Source organism: Lissotriton vulgaris, chromosome 2_1, assembly GCF_964263255.1.
Source record: "Lissotriton vulgaris chromosome 2_1, aLisVul1.2, whole genome shotgun sequence".
Classification (NCBI taxonomy): Eukaryota; Metazoa; Chordata; class Amphibia; order Caudata; family Salamandridae; genus Lissotriton; species Lissotriton vulgaris.
In genome coordinates this window covers 322,485,372-322,505,486 of record NC_141687.1, presented here as the reverse complement: position 1 = coordinate 322,505,486, position 20,115 = coordinate 322,485,372, and the positions used below count along the sequence as shown (strand labels likewise).

At 44.0% G+C, this 20,115-nt stretch overlaps 1 protein-coding gene across 2 annotated transcripts in view; it reads left to right on the top strand.

Moving 5' to 3' along the window:
* The window catches only part of LOC147730265 (transient receptor potential cation channel subfamily V member 1-like), a 189,825-nt gene that overhangs the window by 62,748 nt on the left and 106,962 nt on the right, over positions 1-20,115 (top strand). For both annotated transcript variants that reach the window (XM_086955034.1, XM_086955036.1), the window contains exon 2: positions 9,566-9,871. In XM_086955034.1, coding sequence (XP_086811160.1) covers positions 9,633-9,871 — 239 coding nt within the window. In that variant the 5' untranslated portion in view covers positions 9,566-9,632. The remainder of the gene's footprint in view (positions 1-9,565; positions 9,872-20,115) is intronic.

Here is a 20,115-nt window from a genome sequence, read left to right as displayed (position 1 = left end):
GAGTTATCCACTCTTTATCCACACTGCAAGGAATCGTGGCGATTCCTTGCAGTGCCCGTGACTTTTAAGGTCAATGCGCATGCGCATTAAGCTTATGCGCATGCGCATTGACCTTAAAAGTCACGGGCGCGTGCATGTCCGTCTTTGTTTACCCGCTCCGCCCCCTCCCGCCGTGTCGCCTTGTTTTTATTACTTTCTTTCGGCCCCCCCTGCCTGACCCCGAGCCTAGTGGTCCCGCTTCACAGGGGCGGCTGGAGGGGGGCGGGCCGATCACGCGGCCAGTCTGGTGCCTGTCAACTCGCCTCTTCCTCGTGAACTCGCGGATGAGAAACTGTTACTCTTTTTATCTTGTTAGACTGCCCTCCCGCCTCGTACTTGCACGCTTTAGAAACTGCTCACCATCGAGTTATTAAAACACATGATTAATTCTGACCTCGAAGAATCGCCTAAAATGCATTTCACGTCACTTGTTAACAATAAGGCGCCGAGGTGTTGTCTTTCCTCTATGTCTGGCACTCTGTCGTTTGTAGTCCTTCTTCTAATCTAAGGTCTGACTCTTCCGTGTCGTTTAGTGTCCTTCTTCTGTGTCGTTCGTAGTCCTTCTTCTGTGTCTGGCTGCTTCCTCTGGGTAGTGTAGTCTCGGTGCAGATGCCTCTGCCCGGTGTGAGACCGCTCTGGAGGCTGAGATGAGGCTCCCTCCTCGGGCCGGGCTCCTCCGCCTGCTCCGGGCGGGCTTCGGCTCCAGGCCACTCACCTATGTGTCAGAGCCCCGAGCCCCGGATCCGGGAGTATTTCTATTACATCGATCACCAAGGCCAGGTGAGCCTCACGATTCACGATTCAGTGATAGACGAGCCCCTCCCTCCCTAGTAGCTTGACAGACCCCTCCCCGAGTTCAAGCCTTCCTCCCCTCCTGTAGTATTTGAGACACTCTCCTTCCAAGCTGGCTCTCCTGTTAGGGCCTGAGGTTCCCTGCTCTCCTGCCTGCCACCTGCTCCAGAACAGTTACATCCTCATTTTAGGTTAATTATCCCTCCACAGTCACCCACCAACACAAGGTTTAGGGGTTCCCTCTCTTAATCCCCATTGACGACAAAGATTGGAGTTCCCTCGTCGCCTTTAAGGAGACAGCTATAGTATAAGGCACCCCCAGGTAGTGAACTTTCTTGTAATAATCTTAAATTAATGGGAATTTAAACTCATGAACAAATTATGCACGTTCTGGAAACAGGAGTCTTTTTCTCAGGTTTGAAATTCATGTCAAACCTCACCAGATGTGTTATAGTCGATTCTGTGACCTACAAAGATCTCCAAATTTAATAAACCTGAAGGCTACAGTCTGTTTGTCAAAACATTTCCTTGGCACCATCACCCATCAGACATAAATGGTGCACGGACTAATTGTCAATTTTGAAGATCCAGTTCAAGGACTCGGCCCACACAGCCTGAACTTCTGGGCAAGCATGTGTTTTCTTGACACAGTGTGCAGGACAAGCTTAACTAGCATCTGCCAGGGCTCTCTATTCTGCATTGCTGTGCCAATCTGAATAGTGCAAATCTTTGAAACCATAGTCTACAGAACTGTAATTCTACATTCAGATACAATTCTGCAGTTGACTGGATTAAAGGGGCTACACACGTTGAGTGCATAGCGACCATCCATTTTCCACCTGGATTGTATTAAATCATTTATATAGCACATCCATATCATTTAAATATAACACAAAGTGCTTTATGGGTGGTTGAGTCACTAGCTACTCTCTTGGTCAGAAGGATGTTGCTGGAGAAGAGACGGAGAACTACTATTTTTGTTATTGTGTGCATGGCTCCAAAGATTGCTATTGAGGTGTCCTCGATTAATATCCCATGCACCTTTGACAACCAAACCTCTAATTTGTGAAAGATTTATACACATCCTGGAAATGTGACCTTTTTCTCACTTTTGTAATTAATGTACATTTGAGTTAGAGCTTTTAGAAATGTTTATGGCTTTTTTTTTTAATTCTTTAGCATTGGCTACAGGAAACAAAAATGCTAAAGATTTACAAAAAAACCCCTAAACAATTCTAAAAGCACTAACTCTAATGCTGCGAGACCTATTGCATTTCCAATGCTTGTTTTTAATTGTCACCTCTCACATAACACGGCACACTCACCCGCACACACCACAGGGCTAAATCACAAAAAGATCTCTGACAAATTGACCCTTCAGGGGACCCGTAGGGCATTGCAGCACTGGCCCAACGAGTAGCACCGCCCCATGATGAAGCATGACATCCTTCGGAGTGTGTGAGGGCAGCAAGTAGAAGTCTCTCTGAGATTTTCCATTTCTCTAAAATGACCCTTTCCCAACTCTTATCTCAGGGACAGTGACTCTCCTTAGTGACTTATCTACTTTTTGGGAGCACAAGCCACTGGACCTATATCCACTCCTTGTCCCTCCTTCCACCTTTTCAGTTACTAACATTTGTAGACAGGGCTTTGCACCGAAACATAATGCCTCTGTGAGGCTGGCATCAAAAAGGAGAAATGTTTTAATCTCTTTAAACTTTTCTGAATTTGCCTGTATGCTGCACTGTACAGCACAAATCCAAAGCGGTAAAGTCGTTATGTTTGTATAAGAATAGTATTTCGTAGTGAAAAGTTACCCTTCCAGTAAAAAAACTATGCTATTTGCACACACATATCTGCACTATGCATGGATTTAAATCCTAGTTAATTTTTCAGGCAGTATAGTTTATATTTGGCCTCTTTTGTTTATACGTTCCAGTGCTACAAAGTCATTGTTTGATGATGTGGAATCATATAATAACCCTACTTTTTTCTGTCATAATCATGTATCCATTCTCTGATGTGCTGAATTTGATGTATGGGTTTGGTAGTAACGGACTGGACATGCCCTGCTGGTCATGAGGCGTTATCTATGTGAGTTGGCAAGTTGGGCGCGGTTTTTGACTGCTGGTAGGGGGCGTTTTCTTTTGCTGGGAATTGGCTGTCTGCTTTTCCTGCCCACAGCTGTTCAGCGCTTTAATAATAAACAATGCAAAATAAATAGTTTTAAAGTGTGGTCCCTATCTCCTGCAGGGTTGTATGAGCAGCACTGTCCTCTGTGCTGGGGGGTGAAAGGGAGGTGGGGGGGTGGGGGTTGGGGTAATTATGTTGGGTCAGCTGTTGCTTGGCTCAGAAAGTCTAGTGCATATGTGATAAAGCCATCTCAAAATTCAAAACAGTGCATTTCTTTATACAGTGACATTTGTAGTGTATTTCCCTTTAGTAAATTAAAGTACACCATTGTATTGAGAGGACATTGTAGAAAGTTACCTATTCTAATCATGGACTTAGGAACAATCATGCCCCCACCACTATTGCCCTGAGGAGGATACTATTAGTGAAGCAAGAGGGAAGCTCTCTATTGGCCCCAATTCAAGGGCCTTCCATTACTATAAATGGATAAACATTAGGGTCTTTTGCTTATGTGCAGTGTGCACTTGAACTGGTGTATTTCAAGGTGCTCTCATGGATGATGAAGTAAAAGGAGGCACTGCGAAAAAAGTAATTGCGTAGGCTCACACACAGTGGTCAAATGGGAGCCGGGATTAATGCAAGGTTTCTGAGCAATTCTGCTACTTCATGGTTATCACATTTATCCCATTGTAGACCAATACTTGATGCATTGTATTTAGTTCTATGATGCACTAAATCAGTGACTGTATTAAATACATCTAGACTGTTTATGTTTTATTTTCGGGTCCAGTGGAAGATTTAGCACAGTTCCTCGACACACAAAATTTCTCTTCCCCTCTAATCATAGGTAGAGACTTCAATCAGCAATACGAACCACTTCCTGACTACCTAGAGGGCATATCCAGCGAGGAGGATGACCTATGGGACATTCCTACCCTGACAGATCCAGTGACTAAGGCATGTTCCCCTCTTGCCATTCAGATAATGTCCCTTACTCTCAGCCACTCGCTGAGGGCGTGTAATGGTCGGACTGAGGGTGATATCCCGCCAAAAAATACCTTTAATAGACCGGGCTATGAGTCACGGATTGATTATATAATGGTTCCAACCAGGGATTGGAGGAGGGTGAAAGACTTTAAAGTCATCCCTAGATGCGATAGTGATCATAATCTGCTCTCACTAAAATTCGAGATCCCTGGCCGGCAAACAGATAAGGTTGACACTAATGCACCATCACAGCCCGACCTTGTGCTATCCAGCAATAGGCGCAGAATCAAATGGGCCAAATTGCTGGAAAACCACAACAACATTGAGAGACTCTATGCACTAGTCGCCCCCGCCCTGGAAAAAGTTGAGTGCTGCATGAACCATTCAGCCAGCGAATCCGAGACCAAAACCACAGATAGTTTGGATACTCAGGCACAATTGGCTGTTCTTGGTAACATCCATTCGGACTTATGCACTAATCTTGCAGAGGTACTGAATCCAGTTGCCAGGCCTCACAAGCCCAAACAGAGAAGAGCGACTTGGTTCAATGCCTCTTGCAGGGAAGCAAAAATCCTACTCTTGGAATCACTCAAAGCACGAGACACTTTAAACACAATAAGGGAGAGACGAGTAGCCTACAAATCTGCCCTCCACACTGCAAAAAAAGATTGGGACGAGGAGAATTGGACAAAAATCACAGCTGCCCTCGCTTGCCGAGACTCACGGACCTTTTGGCAAATTGTTAGGCATGGTTCGGCCGAACCACTTGCAGCAGTTGAGGCCAACATAGCACCATCTGTCGGGGAGGAGCATTTTAAAAATCTATACCATCCACATAGCAGTGACAGTGGGAGAAGTGAACTTGCAGGAGTGTCCCCCAAAATCAAAAATAGTGTAACTGCCATGGAGAGTTTCAGCATAAAAAATAGTGTAATTACCATGGATAGTTTCACCATAAAGGAAGTCACCCTGGCAATTTCCTCCCTGCCTGCAGGTAAGGCGCCGGGTCTAGACAGGCTTCCAGGCGATCTTTACAAGCATGAACCTAAAGTCTGGGCTCCCTATCTTGGGGTATTATTCAATTCCATTTTGAAAGGTCTGCCAATCCCTTCCACCTGGCCAGGGGCCGAAATAGTGCCAATTTTCAAAAAGGGGTCCCCCCTCCTCCCTGCAAACTATAGGCCAATAAGCCTAATTGATGTATCCCAGAAACTTTTTTCCAAGCTTTTGTTAAATCGCTTGCATGAGTGGATCAGGGACTTCAACATTCTTAGCCCCTTTCAAGCAGGCTTCAGGGTGAAGGTCTCCACGGTGGACCAGGTCTTTCGTCTTGTCCTCATACAATGGAAAACAGTGCAGTTGGAGGGTGGCAGCCTCTACACTGTATTTGTGGACCTGAGGGCAGCGTTCGACCTGGTCCCGAGGAACAAGCTGTGGGAGGTCCTTGACAAACTGGGGGTCCCCGAAGGTCTTTTGAACATGATAATCCGCCTCCACACCACTAATTTTGCCCAGGTTAGATGTGGCAGGATGGGGGAATTGTCTGAGAGGTTCCCCGTTGGCAGGGGGGTAAGGCAGGGTTGTGTGCTCGCACCAACCATGTTCTGCCTCTATGTCAACGGGGTAATCTCCCACTTAGCGGGTGTACCAAATTCTGACGCCCCAAAATTGGCTGCTGAGAGGGTCCCAGCCATTATGTTTGCCGACGACACACTGCTACTATCTAAGTCGGCAAAAGGCATCCAGCGAATCCTTGATGGCTTTGTGGACTTCTGTGAGGCCCATGGATTAGAAATTAACGCCACCAAGACGAAATTCATGGTCCTCAACCCCCCACAGAAATTTCACTTTAGTCCAAGCATTGCACATATCAAGCTGGAAAGAGTAAAAACCTTCGAATACCTGGGAATTGTACTAAATGATAAATTCACCTGGAGCTCACACCTGGAGAAAGCTGCACTCAAACTGACACAGCATTTGGGAGGCATAATGAAGCTCTTGGCAAGTAACAAATCCTCAATCAGGCCGATTGGCCCCCCATTACAGATATACAAATCCCAGGCCAAGGGGGCTGTCATCTATGGATCTGAACTTTGGGGCCATGAGAAAACATCAAAGCTGCTGAAGGTGGAAAATAAATTCATTCGTAACCTTGTTGGGCTACCACCGAGCACCCCCCTTGTCCCCCTCAGGATGGACCTAGGCCTATGCCCGCTTGATGAGGATCTGGCTCTACGCCCACTGGCCTTCTGGCGTAGAATATGGACAACTCCAGAATTGGCCAGTTACAGGGAAGGACTCCGGGAGGTTCTTGCCACTCCAGGTGCTGGAAAATTTAAATGGCTCAATTCTATCAAAATAGAATTGGAGGCCCTGGGTCTCTCAACAATGTGGTCTGACCCCCAGAACACGTGCCATATCCTCTCTAAAAAGGATCTAGCCAGGTCATACCGAGAAAGCAAACTTTTCCTGATACTCAACCACCAACATCTTGGGTCCTTGACAGCTTCCTTTTTGTCCCACAAGGTGAATTACAACATGGAACCAACTTTGGATAAAATTTATCCCTCCTTTTAAAGGAAACTATACCTCCAGTGGAGACATGGATCACTCCCTATCAGAACTCTCACAACCAAATGGGGTCATGATTCAAGTAGTACCTGTCCAGCATGCAGAATTTCGGATGAAAGTGAGCTCCACATCCTTTTCTTCTGTCCAGCTTACCGAGAGATCCGAAGGTACTGGATTGTTCCCCTATGCAGGAATCTGGGATTCAAGAAGTGTTTGGCCGCTTTTAGAGTCTTAAAAACTGATTTGTCAGACCATATTGTGTTTGCTATGGCCAAGTACTTGGGCGCCCTCTGGTCTATCAGAAGGAAATGTGTCAAAACACAGACTTGAATTTTTTTCCCCAAAACCTTCTTGGTACCGAACTCCCCATGCCCTTTTTGTAGTGGCAATGCTTGCTTGTTGTGCTCGCTCTCTACATGCTGGATGGGGGCTGGCCTGACAACCTTTTCCAGGGCTGCTTTTGGTTCCCAGTCCATCCACGGGTAGGAGCCAGAATAGAACCCCATGTGGTGTCTGTGGGTTCTGAATTATTTTACCCACAGTCGAGAACAGCCCAAGTTGCTGTGTGTATGTTTGGGAAGGGGTAGATTATTAAAGGTCCATGGTATGAATTACATTTGTTATAAATATGTTCATTTAAGCTATTTGAATAATGGTTAATTTGTTCACTCAACACGTTCTCTTTGTCGAGTGACAGTAGTTAGATGCCACCTAATCAGAATGTCTCATCTCACTTTAGGCTGACCCGAGACTTCAATAAGTTACTACTCGCAGTACTATAAATACATGTCACCATGCATGGTTCTGGCATGTTTAATATGTTCGCAGGGAAACAAAATGTCTCTAAAACGTTTTAGGACTCTGTTTCAATCACAAACTGCTCTTTAATAACACACACACACACTGTACGTATCAGTTAACTGTGTAGTATGTACCATTTGGTGGAGGGGAAGAAGACTAAGTTAAATAGTGGCAGAAGTAGCCATAAGGGCCAGAATTGTTTCAGTGAGGAAGGGCCGTCGGAAGTTCGGCCATTTGTCTTCCCATCTCATTTAGAGTGGCTGAACAAATGGCCAGTCATGAATTTCACACACCATCCAAAACGTGGCAGCAAGTGAAAGTAAAAAACATTTTATTGACCCCATCCCATGGGAGAAAACTTCCACTGTGTGGGTGGCTATGCTTTTTTTTTTCAAAATTAAAATCCCACTCTGGGATTTTGTTTTTGAAAATAAAAAAAGATATTGAAAGTGTGATGTACGGCGCCATCATGTTGATGGACCCGCACGGCACACTTTCAGTGTATTGACAGGAATTGCCCTGACCACAGTTCCTGCCAATGTAAGAGATGTCTGCTGGTGTGGTGGGCATCTTTGCATTTGGAGTACATTCCCCTGATGGAGTAATTACCGTACTCCAAAGTCTAAATCAACCTTGGATTCACACATCATCCCCAGTTGAAACAATATTGTGTCAATATCACAATTACTGGTTGTGGTAATGTAATTATCAAATTGTGACTAATCTCTTATGGAGCGCATGGCGACATTTTCCTTCATCTTCTCGTGTATTAACGACTCAACTTTTAATTGAGAGGAATTCCAACAGGCTGAAGAATCAATGGTCCTGCAGCCTAGGGCTGTGGGATTTTCAGAAAGACATTTATCTGTCTTATGATTGTAAGCGAAGCCGAAGAGTTATGTAATGGTATTAGGATGTTTATAGCGCGCTAATCACCCGGCAGGATATTCAGGCCCCTAAGGAGATGTGAGCTGGATTGTCATAGAAAAGCCTACTGGAAGAGCCTGAAACAGAACATTTTATGCCAGAAATTTAAATGTCACTGAAGCAGAGTTACTAACACTTTGGGGCAGATTTATGAGACCCATGCGCCACGTTTATGCCGCTGTTGCGTCACGCAAGGCAGCGTAAACGTGGCGCATCCCTACGAACGATTTACAACGTGACGCATCTAGGCAGATGCGTCACGTTGTAAAGCCCTGCGCCGCTTGTGGGTGTTCCGGCGCAGGGTGGGCGTTCCGGGGCAAGTGCGCCTCGCAAAAGTGGCTGAGTGAAATCTATGAGATTTCACTCAGTCACTTTTAAGCCAATGCTGCGTCAAAAGCCTGCGCCTGCTTGAAGCAGGCGTAGGTCTTGACGCAGCAGTGTTAAAATGGGCACCCCCGAGCCTTGCTGGAGCTGCGTCGCGCTTACGACGCAACTCCAGCAATGCGACACATTGCCGGCACAGATGCGTCACGCATCTGTGCCGTTTTTGCACCATGGTGCGCCGCATTATAAATGCGGCGCACCATGGGTGGCGCAGCTGTAGCGCACTGTGGCGCATGTTAACTGGCGCATACCTCGGGATACGCCAGTTAACATAAATCTGCCTGAGTGTACCTAGTTTACATCACAAAAGCTACTCAAACAGGTACAACATGTTTATTTGGGATTAACTTTCCAGCACAAAACTTTATTTGCACTATAAAGTAGCCCCAAAAAATGCAAAGCAGTGCTAACTGCTTGTGTTCCTTTGCGTTGGGTAGGTGTTCCCATGCAACCATGCACGGTTTTATAATGCAAAGCCCGGTCTGCTAACATTTGTAGACACGACTTGCACCAAAACATAATGCCTCTTTGAGGTTAAATGTTTATTATCTTCACATTTTTCTGAATTTGCATGTGTGTTGCACCGTACAGCACACATCCAAAGTGGGAAAGGTTTGTAAGTTTTTCTAAGCATAGTATTTTGTAGTTCAAAGGTACCCTTTCAGTACAAAAATGATGCTAACTGTGCATGTGCTCACACACACACACACACACACAAACAATGCACGCACACACACACATTTACAATATGCCTGGATTTAAATCCTAGTTTATCTTTCAGACTGTATTTTTTATAATTACCATTATTTGTTTATACATTGCAGTGCTACAAAGTAATTGTTTGATGACAAAGTGATTTATAAAACATCAAAATAAAAGAATAAGCAGGACACATTGAGGCTCCAACTTCTCTTTGTTTGGCCCCCTCCAGGTCACGTCAACCGTGGTAGATCTGAAGCCACCTTCTTCCAAGGTCTGAGTGAAACTCAGCAGCAAAGATGAGCAACGCGTCGGACTCCGACTCCGATTCGGATGTATCGACACACTCACCCCCAAAAACCAACGGCTTCAGCCTGGAAGCCCACGACAAGGACAGCGGGCCCAACCAGCAGCACAAGAGAAAGGCAGGGGATGCAGACAAGGGCAGGGTGCCCATCGACTCCAAGTTCCAAAAGGAGAGCGACAAATTTGCCCCGGACATTGGCTTCAACTTGGACTTTTTCGGAGATGCCAACAAGTGAGTAAGAGAGATGGTGGAACTCAGACACTATTTCAGTTTGTATTATTATACCCAGGTGATACATGCTTGTTTCTAAGTTCATGGACCTTGAGTCACCAAAATGCCAAGGGTGTAAAAAGTGAACTCACTCAACCTTTGACCCCTGATGACATCACCAGGTTGGCCCTTTCCTTGCTGTTATACCCCCCAACAGCCTTCTATTTATTGTTGAGGGGCTGTGGGAAGAGCAATAAGGGGCCAATTTACTATTATTTCCCTCACAGTTGCACGAAAGAGAGAAAGAGCGGAAATGCTCCATATTTACAATGAAATGCAGCATTTCTGCTCTCTCCGTGTGCTGGCACTCTGTGTACTGCCATACACCAATGCAGGCAGTCTTGCACCATAGTTCAAGGGTGCCTGTGTTACAAGCAGTATCGTTTTTTTGCAGGAAAGAATACCTTCCCGCACAAAAGCAATCCAAAGAGGCGTTTTGATATTTCAATGTGTGATTTAGAATGCATCAGCATCACACATAGATGGTGGAAATAGGAAGGAAAATAAGAGATATTTCCGTATGTTACAACATCCTCTGGGAGGGATACCAATTTGACGCAATCCCAGGTTTGCAAACCTTTGTAGACCAGGAATTGTGTCAAATGCATGGGTGGATGCACAGGAACGCCAATGCTCCCTTTGAAACGCCTCACAGCTCAAATATAACATAATGCAGCACAAGCCAATGCTTTGCATTACATTTATTTTCAAAGTCACACCAAGCAGTGCAAATTGCCCCTTGTGTGGCTTTGTAAATATTACTGTAGCCTTTGTGTTGTCCTTGAATCTTTGCGCATGATGCATCGACAATTCAAAGACTTAGTAAATCTGGGCCTAAGTGTCAACTGGAGAAAGGCTCAGTGTGCATTATTCCTGGGACCATGGGTATCAAGTACAAGGGTACCAAAGAGCAAGAAAATGGTAGCTGCTGCTACCCCTCACCAACCATCATTAACACCATATTCACATGTAGCCTGCTGCAGGGATGGATTATGTACACTGTATGCATGAGGGTGTATCTCAGGGTCAGAGTTCATCGACTATATCTATATATTGTATCTGTGGATCAGAGCTATGTATGTAGATATACATCCTAATGCCTGATCAGAGTTCATGGTATGTGTGAATATCATACATTTTATGCATTGTGTACCTGCCTCATGGTAAGATTTAATTGACTTGGACTCCAATTATCAGTGGGGATGAGTAAAATTATCATATGGTTTCATTCATTAGTTGCACTGTGCCTGGTTACAAGGTTTTTGCATGTGACTTTAAGGCATTGAGAATTCCATCCAGTTGTATTTGCCATGTGAAGAAGAACAGTGATATCACATGTGAAAACGCATTGCCTGCTATTGGAATTTGCTGCGACAGCAGAAGTACAGAAGGAAATATCACTGATATCCTCTTCCTGCTGAAAACTGGTAGTGGCCATTTCAAGGCTCCACTGGTTAGCTGTCACAATCAAAATGCATAAGAACATGACCAAATCATGAACTATAAAGACATTTGCTTTTTATGTATAACCGGAAAACACTGACAAATAGGACAACAACCCTGCAAGGACAACAATACTATCAAATTTCATGGGTCAAAAACAATCAATTATCATGTCCATTAACAGCGTGCAGAATTTGATTGTGAATTGTGGTTGTCCAATGTGAATCTGCAAAAAACATAGGTGAAACACTGGCATTGACACGATTGACATAGGGATCAAGTGGAAAGCGATGGCAGCCACTGTTGCATGTATATACAGTCAGCACCACACATGCAGTTTACAGCAAGCCGACTGAGCAATCACCAATAAAGACCAAATGTCAATCTGCACGTACAAATGGAGGCCAAGGAGGGTGAAACATACCTGAATAATGTGGTGATGGCAGCCACTGTACATGTGACAATGGTCAGGTCGATCATGAATTTGAAAAATTGTGAAGGCCACACTTGTAACACATGTGGACATGCCTATCAAGAAGATCAGCAGCTAGCCCTGCAACACTGTCAATGCTGGAAGTTGACATACATACATACACATGTCACCCTTCATTAATCGCCAGTAGCACACTTGATAATGAACCAAACAGGGCTGCCACAGCGGTGCGAATACATGACTAGCCCTCCTGTCAGTGCCTGTAACATCAATCCCTGTGCATGCGTAAACACAGTTGAAGATGACAAAGAAATAAATGAACAATCAAGTACCTGCACCTCTGACTCATTGAACTTCAACTTCCTTACATGGTTGGTGGTCATGGAGCAGGTTTTCTTTGGGTGAAGCACCAGATGATGGTGCAGCATGGAAAATTGATTTGGGTGTTTGGTGTGAAATGCGAGAATCCATTTTGCACTAAAATATATATCAGTGGGTAAAAGCAAGTGGTGATCGACCTCGAAACCCACACCTCCCAAAAGGCAAAGTGTTTGGTTTTACTTATCTTTACCCTAAAAGTGGGAAATACCCCTAATCTGTTACCTCGGTGACTTCTTGTGTACCACAACATTCTTCAATAGACAGCAGTGACCTTTATATGAACTCTGATTAAGGTACAACCTGCATCAACAGGACACCGTGGGCTACCCAACTTTCACTCCCACATGGAAGGCTTACACCAACTAGAACACTGGAACCAGATTTCACCTCCAAAACCTGCAACAAGCCTGAGCCTGCTACCAGTTGCTTTCAGAAAACCACAGGTTTGCATGCCGACAAAGGGATGTACATTCAGTTGTCTTGCTTTTTTTTCCACTTTTGAACATAACATCCTTGTTGATATAGGACATGGATACTCGCAAACATTTGCCCAGGGGCCACAACGTACAGCCTGTGATGTGACCGAGGGCCAGCAGGGTAGCGGTAAGGGTTCTGGGTGGGTCAGGGATTGTATAAGGAGGTCTAAAGAAATGTTAAATAAACAGGCAAGCATTTATTTGCAGATTAATAAATGCTTGCCGTTTATTTAAAAAAAATTCTGAAGTTTAGTTCTCAGCAACTAAACAGCAGCTCGTGCTGCTGCTCACCAGGGGTGCTGCCTGTAAAGGTCAAGAGGGGCGCAACCGGTCCCCAGGCCGCACTTTGAGTATCACTGATATAGGAGATGCTTCTGTAATAAATCTATGTACTACAATAACTCAGTATCTAGATTGAATATAAAGAGTCTTATCTCAAATATTCTGCATATTCAAACATTGTCTACCCTGTAGTTTTCAAAATGTAAAATATAGCACAAAAAGATGGATTTGAATTTTGTGTAATTATGTGTAATTGTGCATAATTTATCTGAAGCTTCTTGTAACTATAGAACAGCAAATTACACGATTTTTGCACACCCCTAATTTATATCCCTTCCATTTTGGCATTAAGTATGCCTGAGCGCAGTGAGTTTGTTTTTCTGCTGGAAGTCAGACATTATACTGCCAGTGCAGCTTTTTAGTGGTAGTTCATTTAACCCAGTTAACATCGACAGCTTCCACAATGCCTGGGAAGCTTGAATTTTTTTCAAATTAATAAATTCTCCTGCATATGTTTGTCTCAACACCTTACAAATAGCTGGTCTCCTACTAATTGTTAAGTGAAATTCTTAAATTCAGATAAAGCATCAAGAATCAGTAAAGCTGTCATCTATGAGTCTATAGGTGCCCCAGAATGCTGTTCTCTTTAGAAGAATTTGTAGACATTAAAATTGGGTGGGTGGTAAACTCTGCTCCGCCGGCGTAACTCGTGGAGTTTTGCCCACTTCGGACTCCTCTAGGAACGTGGACTTTGGCAAAAACTCCAGGACCTGCTGGTGGAGTTTTTGTTGAACGCGGCTTGCCAATGGTAAGCTGGCGAGCGAGAAAAAACAAGTGCAAGACCGCCTTCCAGTGAGATTTCTCAAAGCAGGCGGTCGCGGTAAGTTGCTACCACTCCTGTTGAGATAGTTGTCATTTGTTTTGTGAAAGCTGCCATTCAAGTAGAAAACCTATTCGAGCAGCAGAAAGAAGTGATCCATCTGGCACGCCATCTGGTGCCTTTCGCACTGATTTTACAGTATGGGACAAGTTCCTGGTGCTAAAAATCGTATGAGCAGTGCGGCGGACCAGAATTCTGCCACTTTTGGAACTCCACCGAATATCACATAGTTTTTAAGTAACTCTATGGAGTTCCACGCCACCCCAAAAAAATATCTTCATTGCTTCTTTATTCTCGTCTAATTCTTTGCCATGCCGTGATTAAAATTCAGAGAGGTGTTCAAAGATTTTCTGTCTCTCTTCTCTCAAATAGTGCTCTGGCATGCACCTCTTTCTTCAGGGTTGAAAATCGAAACCATCTATTGTCTCCAATCATGAAGGCACAAACCAGTATTTTCAAACTGAAGGTGTCTCTTATCGTGCATGAAGAAATGAAGAAAGTGGCGCAACTGATTCCGTTGTACAATTTAATTGTATCTGAAAGTATAGCAAAAATTCGAACACAGAGTATGAAAATCTCAGAGACAGTTGAGAGGCATAAATGCAGCACAATGTTAATTTACACCCTAAAATTGTGCAGACATATATCCAAAACAAATATCAATGCTGGGTGTGCTGTACCACCTCATTCTTGAGCCTTCTGCTGAGATTAAAGATAATGTCCTTTCCTCGTAGAAGGTTCTGAGGTAAGTGTTGAAAAGGGCAGCAATGAGATGAGGCTAACGTAGTTTAGTGACGTAACAGTGGTGACTGACAAGTGCACTGTCAATCACCTGAACCCTACCAGATGCAAATATGGTGCTTGGTGACTAGAGGCAGCGTAAGCATCCCAAGAAGACACTGCCTGACTATGACACAGCCGCCAGGTGTGTACAGTGTGCACCCGCAAACCGCTAATGCCGGCTCAAATACCCTGCCATACACTCCAGGCTATCTAAATGAAGAAACCTTAACCCTAGATGCTCTTCAGGACTGATTTGGAGAGCAGTTGACATTGATCCCTGATCCTGAAGAAGCAAAGGTATCATAGGTGAGAAGTGATAAACGATCTCAGAATAGTAAACAACAACAAACATAGGTTATCTGGGGGTTGTGAGTCCTCCTCAGTCCTCGTCACCAATAGTAAGTAAGCACACAGGCATAAGTATGGTCAAAAATACATGTTTATCGCAACCCACAGGCCATGGCAGCTAAGGGGCCATCCTGGCAAACAGAATGTGAAATTAATAAAGCTGAAGGAGGTCGTTTTTTCAAGAAGGACCTACTTCTTAGTCCAGAAATTATAGTTAGGATTTAGGTTTAGTGTTATGATGTTTATACAGTTTTATATTTACCCAGAACGTGCATCAGAGCGCTGAGTCCCAAGGTTACTAGAATAGGCCAATGTTAATTCTCCTATTCAATCAAAGAAGGTTCATAGTCTCATATACACAAATAGGAAAAAAGTTGCACAGTCTGCTGGCGTTTTCATCCGATAGCGACCACTAACTTGGGTTCCTTTGATTCTTGATGCTTCCAGGGGCACCTTCACTCTGAGCACAAACATCAGATAGAGACGTAGACCTCTGACATAGATTGCCTTGCGTATCAGTATGAAAGGTTTAAATCTCACTTTGGCCCGTACCCGAGCCCCTAGACCAAGGCTATTAACTTTTCCAATGTGCCTGGATTTCCTACTGGTCTACTCAGTCCATGGGTCTCCGTGGTCCAAATTCTCTCTTCTTTGAGCTCGTCCTTGTCCTCGTCCTCACAGGAACTTGTCCCTGCCATGGACATCGATTTGTCAACATGCCAGATTTAGTTGCAGTGACATCTGACACCCATGGTCTTTCATTAATCTCTTGTCCCACTCTGCCTCCTGTTTGCTGCTGGGGTGGCAAGGGAAGGACAGGTAATAGAAACTACAGACACCACACAGTGATCTCTGAAACCTATTTACATTTGCCCCTGCTGCTGCCTGTGATCAGGGGTAGTGTGGGCACAGAAGGAGGATAGCAAAGAAGAAGCCGAGAGTAGCAGCCGGAGTATCCCTAGAGTACGTCCGCGCACCTGAGGGGCAATAGTTATGATACGTCCGGAGAAGCAGGGGTTGGGGTTGTTTCCTAAAAGTCACTCTTGTGCCTGTTTGTATGTCACCACCTAACCTGTGATAGAAACGGCGGGAGACTGAATCAACCTCACCCTTTAGTGCGGTGCAAGGTGTGGGTGGAGGGGGTGAGTCTCACTACTGGTGCTGTTGTGCTGGGCTCTTTTCATGTTTGTTTCTTTATGTCTGTCTCCAGAAGTTTCATTCTGTGAATAGCTTGGAGTTGTTTTCAGTGAGTACCCCCGCTTGATCCTATCGACTCTTCACGGCTATGGCATGATGCTTGTGGGTGTGTGCAGGGGCTCAGGTTTGAGAGGGTGGGATGGAGAGTGAGTATTCTTTGAGAACGGCTGTCAGTTTGGCAGTCGTGCACTGAAATCAAACATGCAGGGACACGAAACATTTTTGAGGTATGTGGCATACTGCACAAAACAACAGAAATATATAAAAACTAAAAATATGTGAAGAAACCAACCAACCACATTCTGCAACAAAATCCAATTTGGGAGATGCTTCACCAGGAGCAAATGCAATGTTAAAGACAAGACCTATGGTGGAGTGACTGCATTACATAAAGAGTGACAACAACAAAGCAAACACTGACCCAGTGTGAGTTTCTAAGCAGCAGGCGTCAGGGCAGAAATATGGGGCGAGGGTGGGTGGGTGTTACATAGCAGGAATAAAGCAAGCAGCTGAGGCCGCAGGCCACTGGACAGCTGAGCTAGCATGTGCTCGGCCTATTTTAGGAGGGCGGGGGAGGGCGCCTGAAAATGGCCTAGGAATCTCATGTGACTGTCTCTGACAAGACAATAACACCACAAAACTGCGGAGGGCCTTGTAGTAGGATCACTTCCACGTCTGTGATCATGTGCTTCATTCCTTCTCTTTAAACCAACTGGGAAACTGAAACTATAATTACAGTTATATACTCGTTGAACCAGCATCTGCCATTTTTAGACATGGGTGCAACGTTTTCCATATTCAAGTTTTTAAGAGTCTAAATTAGCTACAGTTAAATAGTATGTTTAGTGTTGTGCAGTTATTAGAGGTAAATAGCGTGTACAGCCACTTAGTAATGCAGTTGATATTATAGCTACAAATTATAGTTGCTGCTTGATTATATCTATGATAACGCACCGCAACTGAACATTATTAGGATATAGCAAGTCAGCAAGAAGTTCTGGGACCGAAGGCCTAAGGTCACAAGCTTAGTTCTTTTAAAAGGTCATGGAATTCTGATGTGACTTGCAATATCCTTCTAAATGTCCAGTTGTAGATATATTATTTCATATAAGTGCATGTTTGCAACTATCTATATTTCTTTCAAGTTGTCACGCGTTAGACAGACGTAGTTTAACTAGCCCTGTCTTTATATTTGAAATGAAGGACTGCAAGCCCCACAATGCAATGGCAAATGGAAGCACGGGCTGGGTGCACTGCTCATGCTTTAGCTGGGATACATTGAAGGCAGGGTAGGGGCTGTGCATTCTTCACTCAATTGAAGACTACCCCTTTCTTTTGCATGCGCGTATTGCATCTGTGACAGGTGTAGCAGAGCTGTTGGGTGGGTGGTGGAACTAATATGCATATTTCAAATTATTTTAGCAAAAAGGAATCCAAAAAGTAAGCACTTTTTGTAATTCTGAAGTCTGATTGAAACAAAGATTTTAATAGAATTGAGCCAAATTAAGACACTTTACTTGGTGATGTGCGAATGATAAATATTCACTGGGACCTGATTTCCGCACACATTTATTTTTATGCTGTATATTTTTACAGATAAAACTGCATGACTATGACATTTAGTGCCCATTTCAATAGTAGTGTCTTTAAATTACAATGTGCTACCTCACAGTTGCTACAAAATGATCCTCCAGATACATACCACACACACACCCATACCACTCTCCTGCTGAATGGTCAGGACCCATTTGCAACTCTTGGATCTTTCTCAGTCCCTGTGGCTTCAGTGATATAACATTATTGGCAGCACCCCACTCTAAAAATGGTCCCAGCACCACTATGGTGGGTGTAGGCGGGTGGATGAGCATCAGTGGAATAGTTGGGTAGGTAGGGTGTGTTAGCTTGACAGTCTACAGTTTCTGCTATGGGGCAGCGGGAGCCAGGTCCAGCAGACAACAAGGTGCTGGCCAATGCCCTATGGTGAATCTATTACTGCAGTCGCTGCTGACAGGACTCCTTCTTCCCACGTGTGAGGCCAGGTATGGGAAAAAGTGGAGCCCTTAAACTGTAGCAATGGATGGATGGAGAATTCAATGCAGTGAGGTCACCTCTCTCATGTTACACGGTCTTACAAGTGGCAAATGGTGTTATTTTTATATTACAGTTGCATTCCCAAGACAGAATGTACCAGTAATCAGAAAATATTGTATAAAGGAGTATCACTCTCACCCACTCGTGATAATCACACAGATGTTTTATAGTTACATAGTTTGAATTAGTAGACTTATGCAGTATGGCTCCACAGCTGTATTTTTATTAGCATTGACACATTTATGCAGAGAAATGCGTAGCGCCTCATCTGAAAAATGTGTACATTCACAAATGACACACTAATATTTGTGTAGATTTATTTCCAGGAGTTTTCCAGGAATCTACTCAAGTTATTGATTTCAAGACCTACCTCTATTCATGTTTAATTTTAATGGTTCAGTGCATTTCTCATGCGTGAATGAGGAATTCTTGCTCTGCAGGGCGTTTCAGTATGGGGCGGGTGAGAAAACAGTGGAAACGGCGGAATTGCCCACAGTTTTGTATCTGCTTACCGTGGATTGAAGAAAAGGATGTTGCCCATCTGGAGTCTGCAAATACACACCAAGTTATAATGTTGCATGAGTTTACAACGTTACCCTTCTCAGAGAATACCTCTGCCCCAGTACTGAATTTCGAGCTGTACAATATCAACCACATTAAAGAGTTCTAGTTCAGATAATAAATGTGAGCAGATCTTAATTTTATTTACCAGGATTTGTCATTTGTGTGGAGCAGGTAACACCTTTTCACAATGAAATAATTATTAGGTGAGCAAAAAATGATTTATGACTTTACCTCTGCAACAATACATAGTCTCAGTTAGTGCAGTTGAGAGAATGGTTCATAAAGTACACTTTCTTCTACTTTCTATTATCTGCGCAATTTGTTTCTGGTGTCGAATTAGAGGACATACAAAGACCTATCCAGCCAAGCTTGTTCCATCTACGGAATCGAAATGTTACTTTCTGCCCCCAGATATCATGATCATCGCAATAACGTTTCAGCATCTCTTTCTATTTATAACACACACTAAGCAAGGGCCCGTTCTATTCCCCATCAAGATTTTCAGCCTTATTCATGAAGCCGAAATCGGCTCGCAAAGGGCCAGATTCTGGGAATCTGGCCCTTTGCGAGTGCGATTTTTGCATTTGGGATTCATCATCCCAAATGCAAAAATCGCTAATTGCGATCTCGCAATTTTGCGAGGAATTACATTTAAGGAATCTCTATTTGAGATTCCTGAAATGCAATTCATCATCCAATTTTGTTTTGCGAATTCGCAATTTCTGGCCGCAATTTACCGCGAGGTCAGACCTCGTGGTAAATTGCGAAAACTCAGAAAAATGCTTTTAAATGCATTTTTCTGAGTTGCATGTTACACACACACATGTCCTTTGGACATGTGTGTGTGCAACACCTGTGTAAAATTTCATTTGAGGGGTGCTACAGGGTGTCTTTTGGACACCCCTGGCACCCTTCAAATCGCTATCTTATTTGCGATTAGCTAATTGCTAATCGCAAAACGAAATACTCCCCATTCATTCCTATGGGTCTTTTGGCCCATAGGAATGAATGGCGAGTTATTCCTTATTTGCGATTAGCAATTTGCTAATCGCAAATAAGGATTATGTAGGAATCGCATTTCTTTATGCAATTTCTACATGAATCCCGATTTGCGAGTCCTTAATAGCGATTCGCTATGAATCGCTATTAGGGGCTCGCAAAACGGGAGAATGATGAATCAGGCTGATAGAAGTTTCCCAAAGAATGTTAGTCTCATGGGTCCGTCTCTGCATAGGAGTGTTTCAAGTATGAGGAAACAGAATTGTGCAACTGGCGCATGGCAGGGTTTAGCATTTAATACTTTAGGGTTTAAAGTATCTAAGAGGGA